This window comes from Stegostoma tigrinum, chromosome 1, assembly GCF_030684315.1.
Source record: "Stegostoma tigrinum isolate sSteTig4 chromosome 1, sSteTig4.hap1, whole genome shotgun sequence".
NCBI lineage: Eukaryota > Metazoa > Chordata > Chondrichthyes > Orectolobiformes > Stegostomatidae > Stegostoma > Stegostoma tigrinum.
Genome location: NC_081354.1, coordinates 97,686,539 through 97,699,595, shown reverse-complemented (window position 1 = coordinate 97,699,595; position 13,057 = coordinate 97,686,539). Strand labels below are relative to the sequence as shown.

The window sequence follows — 13,057 nt, the reverse complement described above, 5'->3', positions numbered from 1 at the left end:
ACAGACCCTTTGGCCCTCCAAGTAAAAAGTAAATTCTCAGTTAGTAGCCTGCAGACTTGGTCATCACGGATTGAAACCGTGACCTTTGCATTATTAGTGCCACACTCTAACCATTTGAGCTATCCATCCAACACAATCTTGGAAGTTGCGTCAGCTAACACAAGGCACCTCCCAAATAACGTCTCCCCCATCACACCCTTCGTTCCGGTCCTTGTAAGAAATTTTCATGTTGGTGTTTAGAAATAGCCTGACTGCTCTCGTTTGACTGTCCACACCAGCTAGATTTTGGTATGAACAGCATGTTGTTGGGGTTAAGTGCGCTTATTAAAAGCGGAATGGTTGTTTAATTACTTACATATATACCATGGGTGGGTGGATGATCTTGGCACTCATCTGCTTTTCTTTTAATGGAATTGCATTTGAGGGTGGGTGTGAAGGAAGGTGATTGCTGGCTATCTGACCAATTCACAATCCTCCCCACATGCTGAAATCACACCCATGGAGCATTTAATATCCAACCTCCATTTCTTCACAGAAGAATTGAAAGATCACATCCAGGAAAGCTTTTTGTGCCAGTAGATGGTCCTACTAGAGATGGAGTAGTGCTAGACCTAATCCTAGGGAAACTGATCAAGTGGTTGAAGTTTCAGTGGGTGAGCACTTTGGGGATAGTGACCATAGCTCAAAGTTTCAAAGTTAGGGAAAAGGATAGTGCAGAAATTAGAGATAAATTGAGGGAAGGCCTATTTCAATATCATTATACAAGATCTGGCAAATATAGACTGGGAGCAGCTACGTGGATCTAAGTCTACATTTGGAAAGTGGGAACCTTTTAAAAGTATTATCGTGAGAATTCAGTGTTTTCCTCTAAGAGTGAAGGGCAAGGGCAGCAAGTCCAGGGAACCCTGGATGCCAAGGGATATTCTCAATATAATAAAGAAAAAGAAAAATAAAAAATAAGTATTGTCAGGTACAACATGTTAAACACAGGAGTGGTCCTTCAAAAGTCAGAGTCATACTGAAACAAACCTTTTGGTCCAACTCATCCATGCAAACCAAGTTTCCCAGACTAAACTAGTCCCACTTGCCTGTAATTGGTCCACACCCCTCTAAACCTTTCCTATTCATTTATCTGTCCAAATGTCCTTTAAATGTTGTAACTGTACCTGCATCTACCAGTTTCTCTGACAGTTCATTCCATATATGAACCAACCTGTGTGTGAAAACATTGCTCCCCAGGTCAATTTTAAACTTTTCTCCTCTCACCTTAAAAACATGCCCCCTAGTTTTGAACTCTCTCACCTGACGGAAAAGAACTTTGCTATTTACCTTATCTATGCCCCTCATGATTTTATAAAGCTCTATAACATCAGCCTTCAACATCCTATGCTCCAGTGAAACAAGTCCCAACCTAGTCAACCTCACCTTATAACTCAAACCCTCAAGTCCTATCAATATCCCAGTAAATTCTTTCTGGACCTTCTCCAATTTTACAATATCCGTCCTATAGCCGTATGACCAGAATTACACAGTATTGCAAAAGCATTGATAGTATAGGTGATTACTTAAACAGGAAATTTGAAGGGTAAAGAGGGGCCATGAAATATCTTTGGCAAATAGGATTAAGGAAAATCCCAAGTCTATTTATAAGTATATTATTATTAATAAGATTAGCATGGGAAGAATCGGACCTAAAAGAAACCAAAGGTAGTAGATTCGCCAACTTTAGGTACATTTAAGTCGTCATTGGACGAGCATAAGGACGTACATGGAATAGTGTAGGTTAGATGGGCTTAAGATCGGTATGACAGGTCGCCACAACATCAAGGGCCAAAGGGCCTGTACTGTGCTGTAATGTTCTATGTTCAAAGGGGCAACCTGTGCATGGAGCCAGTGGACACAGATGAAGTCTTAAATGAATACTTTTCATCTTTATCCACAATGGAGAAAACGTTGCACCAAAGGATATCAGTTGGGATGTTGGGATTCTAGAACATGTTAAGATTAATACCGAGGAGGTATTAGATGTTTTGGCAGGCATACAGGTATGTAAATCCCTAGGGTCTGATGAGATGCATCCCAAGCTGCAATGGGTGGCAAGGGAGAAGATTGCTGGGGTGCTGGCAGATTTATTTAATACTTTGCAGGCCACAGGTGAAATTCCAGATGACTGGAGAATAGCTAATGTGATTCCCTTGTTTAAGCAGGGCAGCAGGGACAGGCCAGATAATTACAAATCAGTTAGTATGATGTCAGTGGTAGGGAAATTATTGGAAAAATTTCTGATGGACAGGAAAGGCAAGAGATTGATCAGGGATAGTCAGCATGGATTTGTTAGAGGGAGAGTCTGTCTGTCTAAGTTAAATGATTTTTTTTTGTAAAGTTGACTAAATATGTTGATGAAGGTCGTGCAGTTGATGTGGTAGACATAGACTTCAATAATGACTCTGACAAGGTCCCACATGGAAGGCTGGTCCAACAGGACGATCTTATGGCATCCAAGGCAAGTTGGCAAACTGGATCAAAGAGTGACTTAGAAATAATGAAGAGTTGTTTTTGTAATTGGAAGTCTGTGACCAGCAGTGTACCACAGTGATCACAGTTGGGACCCTTGCTGTTTATTCTGGATATTAACAGCTTGAATGTCAATATGGAAGGTTTATTTAGTAAGCTGCAGATGACATGAGAATTAGTGTGTTGTCAACGGTGATGTGGATGGTCTCAGGCTACAGTCTGATATTGATCAGCTGGTAAACTCAACGGAGCAACAGCAGGTGGAATTTCATCCTGACAAATGAGAGGTGATGTGTTTTGGCAGGTCTGATAAGGGAAGGATAAACACAGTGAGTGGTAGATCCTACAGAATACTGAGCAACTATGGGACCTTGGTGAACAAGTCCACAGATCCCTGAAGGTGTCAATGTTGACAGAGCGGTGAGGAAGGTGTACGGGCTGCTTGCAATCATTAGCCAGGATGCAGAACATGGAGGCGAGGCAGTCTTGTTATAACTTTACAAAACATTATTTAGGCCACGAAGAGAATACTATGTGCAGTTCTGGTCACCACATTATCAAAATGCCTCACTGCACCAGGGAAAGTGCACAGGAGATTCATCAAGATGTTGCCTGGGATGAAAATTCTTAGTTAGGAGGAGAGACTGGATAGGCTGGGTTGTTTTCCCTGGAACAGTCAGACCGGGGTATCTGATTCAGGTATACAAAATTACGATAGGCATAAACAGTAGCTTGTGATAATGTCTTCCAATTTTAAACGTGCTTAAGACCAGACGACATAAGTTTAAGGTGAGGAATACATGGTTTAGAAGAGATCCGAGAATTATTTAACCACCCAAACAGTGATAGATATATAAAACATTCTACCTGAGAGGGTGGTAGAGGCAGGTACTCTCAAAACATTGAGGGGTCATCTTAAAATGCTGGAGCATTGTAGGTTACAGACCAAATACAGTCAAATGGGATTAGTGGAGTTTGGTGTTTGTTGTTTGGCTTAGACATGATGGGTCAAAGGCTTTGTTTCTACGCTGAATTACTCTCTGACTCACATTGTATCATCACAACATGTGAACAAAAATAATAGCTGTCTTCACAGGCAGATCTGAATAGTTTTAGTCCATGTATAATGAAGATAATTTGAACATTTGAAAAATATTTCTGCTGTCAGTTGAAAAGAAACTGAAACCTGGGATATGCTTTATGCAGATTTCTTTAGGTTGTCCACAAAGTGGGGGCATGATGTCATTACAAGACGAAATGTTACAAATTTAAAGGAAATATTGGCAGCAAATTCTATCACCCACCCAAAATTGCCATTGCTAGAATTCTGCTGTAGTACCGGAGCATAGATCTGTTATTTTAGCACCTCAGGATGTTTTCTTTTATTTCCTAATTTTAACAAGAAGGAACCATAAGACAATATTGGAGCAAATTGCTGCAAATGCTGGAAACTACTGAAATCAACGAATGCTGGAGATCGCAACAGACCATCCATGGAGAGACAGCAAGCTAACTTTTCAAGTCTAGATGACTCTTCATCAGAGCTCTGATCGTTTCATAAAATAATACTGCCTGCTGTTCTTGTCACATTTTCTAATCATGGCATATAGAATACATATTTTTGAATAAATCAAATAAAATGATCCAAAATGAACATCAATATAGTTTAAGGTCTTACTTAGTGAGGATTTTAGACTGATCCAATGCTGGCTTCTCCACATCCTGTCCATGGAGGATTAACTCAGCTACTTTATGGAGTTGCTCAATGCAGCGTGCTGTTATCTCAGCCAGACTCTCAATTGATAACATCAAAACATCCTGCATTGAAATCACAGATAAATGTTCTTTACAAATAAATATTTCTTTCTATAATTTTTACTCCATTCTCCTTGCTTGAATAGCTCACTGCAGTTGCCAGCCATCCATCATCATCTGGTAAAACATTTTTTTTTCATTTGTGGGACGTGGACATTGCTGGCTCACTAATGTTTATGGCTAGTCCTTAATTTCCCTTGTACGTATAGCCCGTGATCTTAAGAAGGGAGGGCACAATTTCGCATTTTGTGGATTTGCAGAGGGAGGTGGTGAGAAGAGCAAATTGGCCTGAAGAGGTACTTGCTGCAGGCTGATTTTTCTACCAGCAATGGCATGTTGGCTTTCTCCTGGATTAATGATCCAGAACCTCCAACACTGCACACCGAGGACATTGCTTCAAGTCCTATCACAGCAGATAGTGGAATCTGACTCCAATAAAAATCTGGAATAAAAGACTGGCTTAATGGAAACTATGTAATCATTGTTAATTGTAAAATCCCAACTGATTCACTATTGTCCTTTAGGAAAGGAAATGTGCCATCCTTACTGGTTTAGCCAGGTATGTTTCAGTCCAGAAACGCAGTAGCGTGGCTAACTCTGAACTGCCCCTTAAGGAATTAGGGATGAACAATACATACTCACCTAGTCTGCAAAACCCACACCCCATTGAACTAATAAACAAATTATGTTAGAAATTCTGCACACAGCAAAATATGTAATGAGTGATCAATTCATTTTTTTTCATGTAATTTTCTAAATTCAGAGTTCACATAAAGCTTACTTGTCCTGAATAACCCATAGTATAGTATTTCATTTAAAACCATATACAAGATATAGCCTTTTATATTGAAACTAAATGGTACATTTTGAGTTCTGCAGAATTAGATTGCTGTTGGACATTACAGCTGAAAAAAGGCTTTGTACATTTGAATAACAAAAATTACTATCAATAATATCGAGAATATCTTTTTAATTTAAGCTGTTGTATCTGCTTTACTACTTTAAAAAAATCCTTACCTCTACAGATAACAAGGTGTGGAGCTGGATTGACTAGGCAGGCCAGGCAGTATCAGGGGAGTAGGAAAGGTGACGTTTTGGGTCTGGACCCAAAACATCAGCTTTCCTGATCCTCTGATGCTGTCTAGCCTGCTGTGTTCATCCAGCTCCATACCTTGTTATCTCAGACTCCAGCATTGACAGTTCCTACTATCTCTTACCTCTACAGATACTTTTTCTTTCTGGCTTGCTTTATATTTTTGTTTCTCTTCTTCATAATCTTTCTCATTGTGTTTTTCTGAAGCCTTTTCTTTATCTTCTTCTGCAAGCAAAGCATTGGTCTCTTTAACCCAATCATAAGCCTTTCTTCTTGCCTGGAAAAATAATTGTCAAGTGAAGATGTCAGATGACTTTCAATACTTCAGATCACTCCATGACTGTCTTCTTTAATAAGTATTCTAAATATCTGATCTTGTAATATAATCAAACAACATTAAAAAATAGAACAAGAAATCTAATGAGGCTAGCCCTAGGCTGACACCCTACGCATCCATTTGGTCTCTTGAAATGCCTGAGCCCCTGCTTGTTTCAAGTGATTGTGATTGCAGTTTCAGTTATTTAATCTTTAAACAGCCCAGATAATTGTCACTTTCATTGGACTGTAGAAAAGAAGAAGTTTGTTTTGGTTAGAGGGAGTCAATAAAGGAAAGTCCACAATGTCCTGTATGCACATTCAACTGTTATAAAATACACAGCTTCTATACAGTGTATTGTTTGATTAGCCTTAGAAATTGCCAGAGTTTGACATTTAGTTTATGAGGGATTCAGTGAATTGGCACAACCTGGCATAAGAAGTGGGGAGATTTAGATGCATGAGGCAAGTTTTGAACTTAACCTTTTCAAAAGCTTCCCTCATTTGGGCTATTATTCACCAAACCTAGGATATGCTGTGGCCCACATCTCTATAACAACCTGTCCTGCATCAATGAAAAATTGTGCAAGAATAATTCATACTGCAGTGCATGCAGTCAAGTTGGGAGTACCAGGTGCAAGCTTATGAGTTGAATTAGTCTGCATTCTTAAAAAAAGACCCTGGTGAAAATCAGAAAGCCTAGGAATGGGTTCAGAAGTCTTGGAATAAGGATCTGAATGCCATTCTTTTCAACAGCTGAGTTATCTGAACTCATCGAAAATCCAGGCCTTTGTGACTTTCAATGTTATGAAATTAAAACATTTTTTATCATTTACTTCACTTCTATACATTTAGAAGGGGATGCAACTCTATTATTAAAATTTCTGGTTGTTAAGAGACTTTTTATCTAATTTATATTTGCTCCAAGTGCTTGTATTCCTTGCAGAACATAAAGGGATAAAATGGCAAGCAATGTCACCATCTGAATTCATTGACTGGTTCATTTCAAAACTGAATCAAGTCAATAGACCATATCTGAATATCAATAGGGAAAAAGTCCCTATGTCTCAATGACATAAGTTTCAAGAATATAATTACACTGGTGCAACAATGATTCATTCTAGAAGGTATTGTTTGCAGTTACTTTTGAAACGGTGCCCAATGCATTTTAAAAATTGAGTACGATGTTAATTAAACTCAATAATCATAAATCAAAACGGAAAATATACTCAGTGGCTCTATACAGATTCAAAACCAGTTAGAACAGATATAAGGTAGTACAACACTACAATTTATATAAGGAAGTAGCTCAGAACATCTAAGAAAAAAATTAATATTTGAAATTGAAACTAGAATTAAAGATTAGGTGTTCACATACCAATGTTAGAAAAATTGAAAGTTGATTGAAAGGTTGTCAGAATATTATGGGTATTCTGGAGGTATATAGGAACTGCTTGCCCAAGCCTTCCCATCAACCCAGGGAGAAAAATCTGATTGGCTAGAGCTCAGCATTGTGCACTGATGAAATCGCAATTAGTCCCACCTTGAAGGCGTCAATGCACTCCCAGACCCAGATATGAAGCAGGGGATGAGTTTTAGCACCTTAGGAAAGGGCTGGTGAGAGACATTAATGGGAGGTTTTAATGTCCACATGGAAGGAAGCCAGGAAGCAATTACTATGTTCTGGAGGAAAACAATACATAAACAGCACTCTCCAAAGATAGTACTGCTGCTCCCGCCTTACTTAGTAAAAATGTTTCAAAATAGCTGGCTGCTGACCCCTGCCTGACCATGCTAACTATATTATGGCAATGGGCAGGATAATAATGGGGGTAACTGAGCTGTTAATAAGTTGCACAGAAGAGTCATAATGCACTTAAAATATTAACTCTGTTTTTGTCTGCACAGATGCTGTTAAATCTACTGAGTTTCCCCTGCATTTTGTGTTTCAGATTTCCAGAATCCACAGTATTTTTCTTCTATTAAAAGACTTCTAAGGTTGTTTGCTGGCTGACTTCATGAAATAACTATTTTTCAAAGCTGATTTTGCCTTAAAAAGTCACAATCCTCTAATGGTTGACTGTAAACACTATGTGGTAGTGTGTCAACCTATGTCAACAAAGGTAACTTTACTACAACAAGCTGCGACAGTTCACTATAACTGAACGTAGAATGTTTGATCTACAGAATGCTCCTGCTGATTATTAGGCAGCAATCTAATGATTAAAAAAATGGATAATGGGCAATCAATCGATTTGCATTCTGGCAGTAAAATGCTTTGGAACATCTTGTGAAGTAATTGTTCAAAAAATTATCATAATAATGACCCAGAGGTCGTGGTGGAGCTTTCAGTGCTCTGGCATGTTAGAATAGCTTGCTGCGCCACATTGGAGGTAAGCAATCACATTATTGTGGGACTAGCGCAAGACAACAGCTGACAACAAAAGAAGAAACCACAAGATGATGCTTCTTGTCACCAGGGCCAGTAGTCTGGAACTCTGAATTAACCCTTCATTAGAGTTTGAGTGCTCCCAAGTTATCATTGAACTCAAACATCAACCCTGTTTCTTTCTCCTCAGGCACTGCCTGAACTACTGAGTACTACCAGCACTTTTTGCTTTGATTACAAGAGCCCCTTCACTGTACTGGCAACAGAAATTCAGGGTAGCAGACTATGATCTTTTGAAAGGCAACAAATGTTGGCTTTACCAATGAAGAAGGGTAGTGGATCCCATCCAGTGTCATTCTACCACAAGCACTTACATGCAATGATAATTCCTTCTTTCAGGCAAGTTACCTTGCAGACCTCATCTCAATACAAATGCACTTTATCATTACAGTTCCAAAAGTTAGTTAGTTCAGCACAAAACAATCAAAGCCCTAGCTGAAAACCGTTACATTTTATATGGGTTACTAATTTAAATATACTAACATTCTTCTGTTAAACCATGATCATCACTAGGTAAGGTAGTGATAACTTATGCCAACAGGAGGAGGGAGAATCAGCCGATGCAATCATAGGATGCGACACACACTGGTGTCAGATCACAGAATAAAAACCTCCAACTGCTGTCTGTTACTTGCAAGGTTGTAATATCTTTATAATTTGAAAACACAGTAGTGTCAAACAAAATGGCAGAAAAATTAAGTAGCCATTACCCCTTATGCTATTTTGTAATACAGCCACATTTGCAAGCTAGCTTACCACCAACGTCCAAAGATGTACCTAAGTGGTTGTGATAGCGTCAGAGGGCATATCAGATGTATACTCTGAACAACTGCAATTCTAACTGCAAAATCGCTGATCACTGATGCAAACTTAGCAGTGTATAATGGGGTTTAGTAACAGCCAGGTCCAGATACAGCTCAATCTGCCATTACCTGAAAGGACTCAGACGTGGTGCCATATCTTGCGGGGCAGGCAAAAATAAGACTTTTCTCTATTCCACCCTAACCATTCACACTCCCAACATTTTTAAAACAGATGAGAAAGCTTGCATTGGAGGTTTAAATATGTTGCTTGTGTTTGATAGTAACACAGGGCAAAAGATAAACTTCATAAAGACAAGTTACTTTTCTTATCTAATGCAGATTCAAACAGCAGTCCAACAGGAAATCAGCATGATGCGATTTGCAGAGAATCAGTCTGACTCCCAATCCTTTCTACCTACTCCCACAAGGCTACAGATCTTTTTAAGATTGTTGTCAGAGAAAATACACGGCATTCCCCTCTATCACCTCACTTTGTGTGCTTCAGACGGCGAGAATTCACACAGAAATGCACCATTTTAGCTAACCTCAGGAAATGAATTTTGAGGAAGCTACTGGTTCTAAATATTTATAAATAAGTAAATGATACTTAATGATCTGTCAATTCACAGTACTAGGAGAATAAATCCATGCAATCCATGCAATTTAAAGCTTTCCATTATAATTCAAGGAAGATTTACAGGCTTAAATATGTGATCTCTTACTTGCAGGGACGTTACATCAAGAAGTGCCCCAATCACCGCCCTCAACTCCAATTCCCACTCACCACCACACACACCATCTCCCCTCTGAAGCATCCTCAAAACTTATGGCAAATGTACAACAATAATTCACAAAATCCACTTGCCTTATTAAGCTTGTCTGGAGTAGCAGCGACATGTAACTCAAATAGCAGCTCAGTTAGCATGTACACAAACTCATTATCATTGCCTGCCAGAAACAAAATAGCAGTTAATTCTTTTAGTGCAATCTTTTGTACCACTTTTAGGATACCTAAAATAACAGTTGATAGTGATTTATTTCTAAAGTTTTTTAAGTTACCTCAATGAGCTACATCACTCAAGCAAGATAACCATACTTCCAATCTTTATTTGAAGTAGTAGTAAATTATTCTATCTGATTGTACAATACAGCGTACATGTTCCCATTCACGAGGAATTTCTTTTGGGAGGAATGTAGAATTAATTGGAAAATCTAAATTCTGTAATATGTTAATCTCATATGTTGATTAGAGATAACAAGGTGTACAGCTGGATGAATACAGCAGGCCACGCAGCATCTTGAAGCTGCTTGGCCTGCTTTGTTCATCCAGCTCTACACCTTGTTATCTCAGGTTCTCCAGCATCATCAGTTCCTACTATCTCTGTTGATTAGAGATATTTGGATGTGTGCAATAGGAGATTTCAGTTCTGGCAAGTTTAAAGACAAACGGTACATTCTGTTTAAGTTAGGCTTAAACATTTTGTTAAGAAATAGGAAAATATAGTTTTGGCTCTTCCAATAATACATTATTTCTCAACTGGCATAGATCATGTAACATGCTTCTCATTATAACTGTGCATTAGAACAGCTCTTTACGTTCCTAAAATGGATGAAAAGTTGCACCATCCAGTAGTGACATTGATATTTTTCACTCTCCAAGCAGCACAAGTAGGCCATTCAACCCTTCAAGTTGATTAGAGGAACATAGGAACTAGAAGCAGGAGGAGGCCATCTGGCCCCTTGAGCCTGTCCTGCCACTTAATAAGATCATGGCTGATCTTTGAGACTCAGCTCCACTTACCCACCCGCTCACCATATTCCTTTACTGTTCAAAAATTTAATCTAGTCTTGCCTTAAAAACATTCAGTGAGGTACCTTCAACCACTTCACTGGGCAGGGAATTCCACAGATTCACAATCCTTTGGGTGAAGAAGTTCCTCCTGACCTCAGTCCTAAATCTGTTACCCTTTATTTTGAGGCTATGCCCTCCAGTCCTAGCTTCACCTACTAGCGGAAACAACCTCCCTGCCTCCACTTTATCTATTCCTTTCATAACCTTATATATTTCTATAAGATCTCCACTCATTCTTCTGAATTACAATGAGTATAATCCCAGTCTACTCAGTCTCTCTTCAAAAGTCAACTCTCTCAACTCTGGAATCAACCAACTGAATCTCCTCTGTACCCCCTCCAATGCTAGTATATCTCTTCTCAAGTAAGGAGACCAAAACTGCACAAAGCACTCCAGCTGTAGCCTCACCACGACCCTGTACAGCTGCAGCACAGGCTCCGTTTTTAAACTCCATCCGTCTAGCAATGGTAGACAAAATTCCATTTGCCTTTTTAATCACCTGCTGCACCTGTAATCCCACCTTCAGCGACTCATGCATAAGGACACCCAAGCCCCATTGTAGAGCAGCGTGCTGCAATTTTTTAACCATTTAAAACATAGTCCATTTTGCTGTTATTCCCATTATGATACTCCACTTCAGCTTTCCTGTCTTTCAACCATTTCATATCAGTAGACATTTGTGAACTTTATTTCATCTCAGTGTGGGTGTTTAGTCTGACCACAGTGGATTCCAGGTAGTTGGCATGGAGATTATAAGGGCAAAGCATAGGGGGATAAGTTGGAACCGAGTTGGTCCATGGGTTACAGAAGATAATATGGGCTGGGTAAAGGAGCACACAATGACATGGAGGGTATGACAATATGGGGAGTGGATGGAGGGGCAGAGGTTGGCATGGAAGGTACAAAGGGTTAGTATTGGGTATAAGTTGACATGGATGAGGAATGCATTGGGATGTGGGTGATGTGAGCATTGAGGGCAGGTTTTTGTTTTATTCATTATTGTGGAGTACTAAGTAGGCTTTATCCGTAGCCTGCCTCTACAACCAGCTGTCATGCAGCTGCTTCTGAACTCTTTCTGGGGATGGAGGTCCAATTCCCATCTCACCTGCTTTCTTGGGTTGTGTTTGCAGAGCCAGCCATCACCAGATTTCACACTCCAAAGACAGGATCAAAAATTCAGGCCTATGTCTGCTAGTTGTAAATTCTAGAACCAGGGGACATAGTTTAAAAATTACAGCCAGACATTTCAGGAGTGAAAAAAGTATAGGCTCTGATGTACAAAGGGTGTTGGAAGTTTGGGATTCTAATCAATGGCAATTTAAGCAATATCAATTATTAACTTTAAATCTGAGGTGGTAAGAATTTTGTTATCCAGAAGTATTAAGGCATATGGGGCAAAAGCAGATATAAGCAGTTGGACTGCAGACGAATCACCATCATCATGAATGGGGAAACCAGATCCAAGGTTAAGTGGCCCACTCTTATCTCTTTATATGTAGGATTTGAACAATCAGAATCATCCTCTATGGAGATAGCTTCATTGTACTCGATCTGTTCTGCTTTTAGGCAAGGTAACAGCATGGCAAAAGGAAGCTCATATGGAAAATTGCTGCTTTGTTGATTTTGAAGTCTATCATAAATAACACAACGTGGACTTTAACAAACAGCTATATTCATGTCTTATCTGACAGAACTGAATTGAACTCAAATTATATGCAGGGGCACAATGCCTACAATCTGGATAAATATAGCTCAATGAATCCAGGACTCCTAAACTAATTAGCCTGAAGACTATATTTCTCTAAGAAAACAAAACTAAGATCCTTCAGTTGCAGTTACATTGCAATTGCGATTTCTGTATTTTCAAATGCCTATTCTTCACATAATCTTTTTGAAAAACTGGGCAGAAAGACACTCATATCACGTTTGGATACCTTTTTCCTCCTCTTGTTCTTCCTCTGTATTTATTTCTTTGAGTAAGAAAACCTCTTTAATACTGACCAAGTCCTTCTTCACAGTCTCCAATTCTTCCCCCGTGAGAGACATCAAAACCGACTGAACCTGGAAAAACCACAAAGAACCTTAAGGATATTCAGTGGAATTTAGTTGAGAGCAGTGGGAATGGGTCTGACATACACCTCCAAAACTGGCAGCATGCCCACTGACAGCACTCTATTAGTGTGCGGGGATTTAAACTCCTATTTGGTAGTGGGAAC

At 39.3% G+C, this 13,057-nt stretch overlaps 1 protein-coding gene across 3 annotated transcripts in view; it reads right to left on the bottom strand.

The window, feature by feature from the left end:
* fam114a1 (family with sequence similarity 114 member A1) overlaps positions 1-13,057 on the bottom strand; it is a 51,167-nt gene that overhangs the window by 15,255 nt on the left and 22,855 nt on the right. For all 3 annotated transcript variants that reach the window (XM_048527344.2, XM_048527333.1, XM_048527355.2), the window contains exons 8-11: positions 12,776-12,902; positions 9,855-9,937; positions 5,547-5,699; positions 4,193-4,332 (exon numbers count right to left, since the gene is read on the bottom strand). In XM_048527344.2, the coding sequence (XP_048383301.1) occupies positions 4,193-4,332; positions 5,547-5,699; positions 9,855-9,937; positions 12,776-12,902 (503 nt within the window). The remainder of the gene's footprint in view (positions 1-4,192; positions 4,333-5,546; positions 5,700-9,854; positions 9,938-12,775; positions 12,903-13,057) is intronic.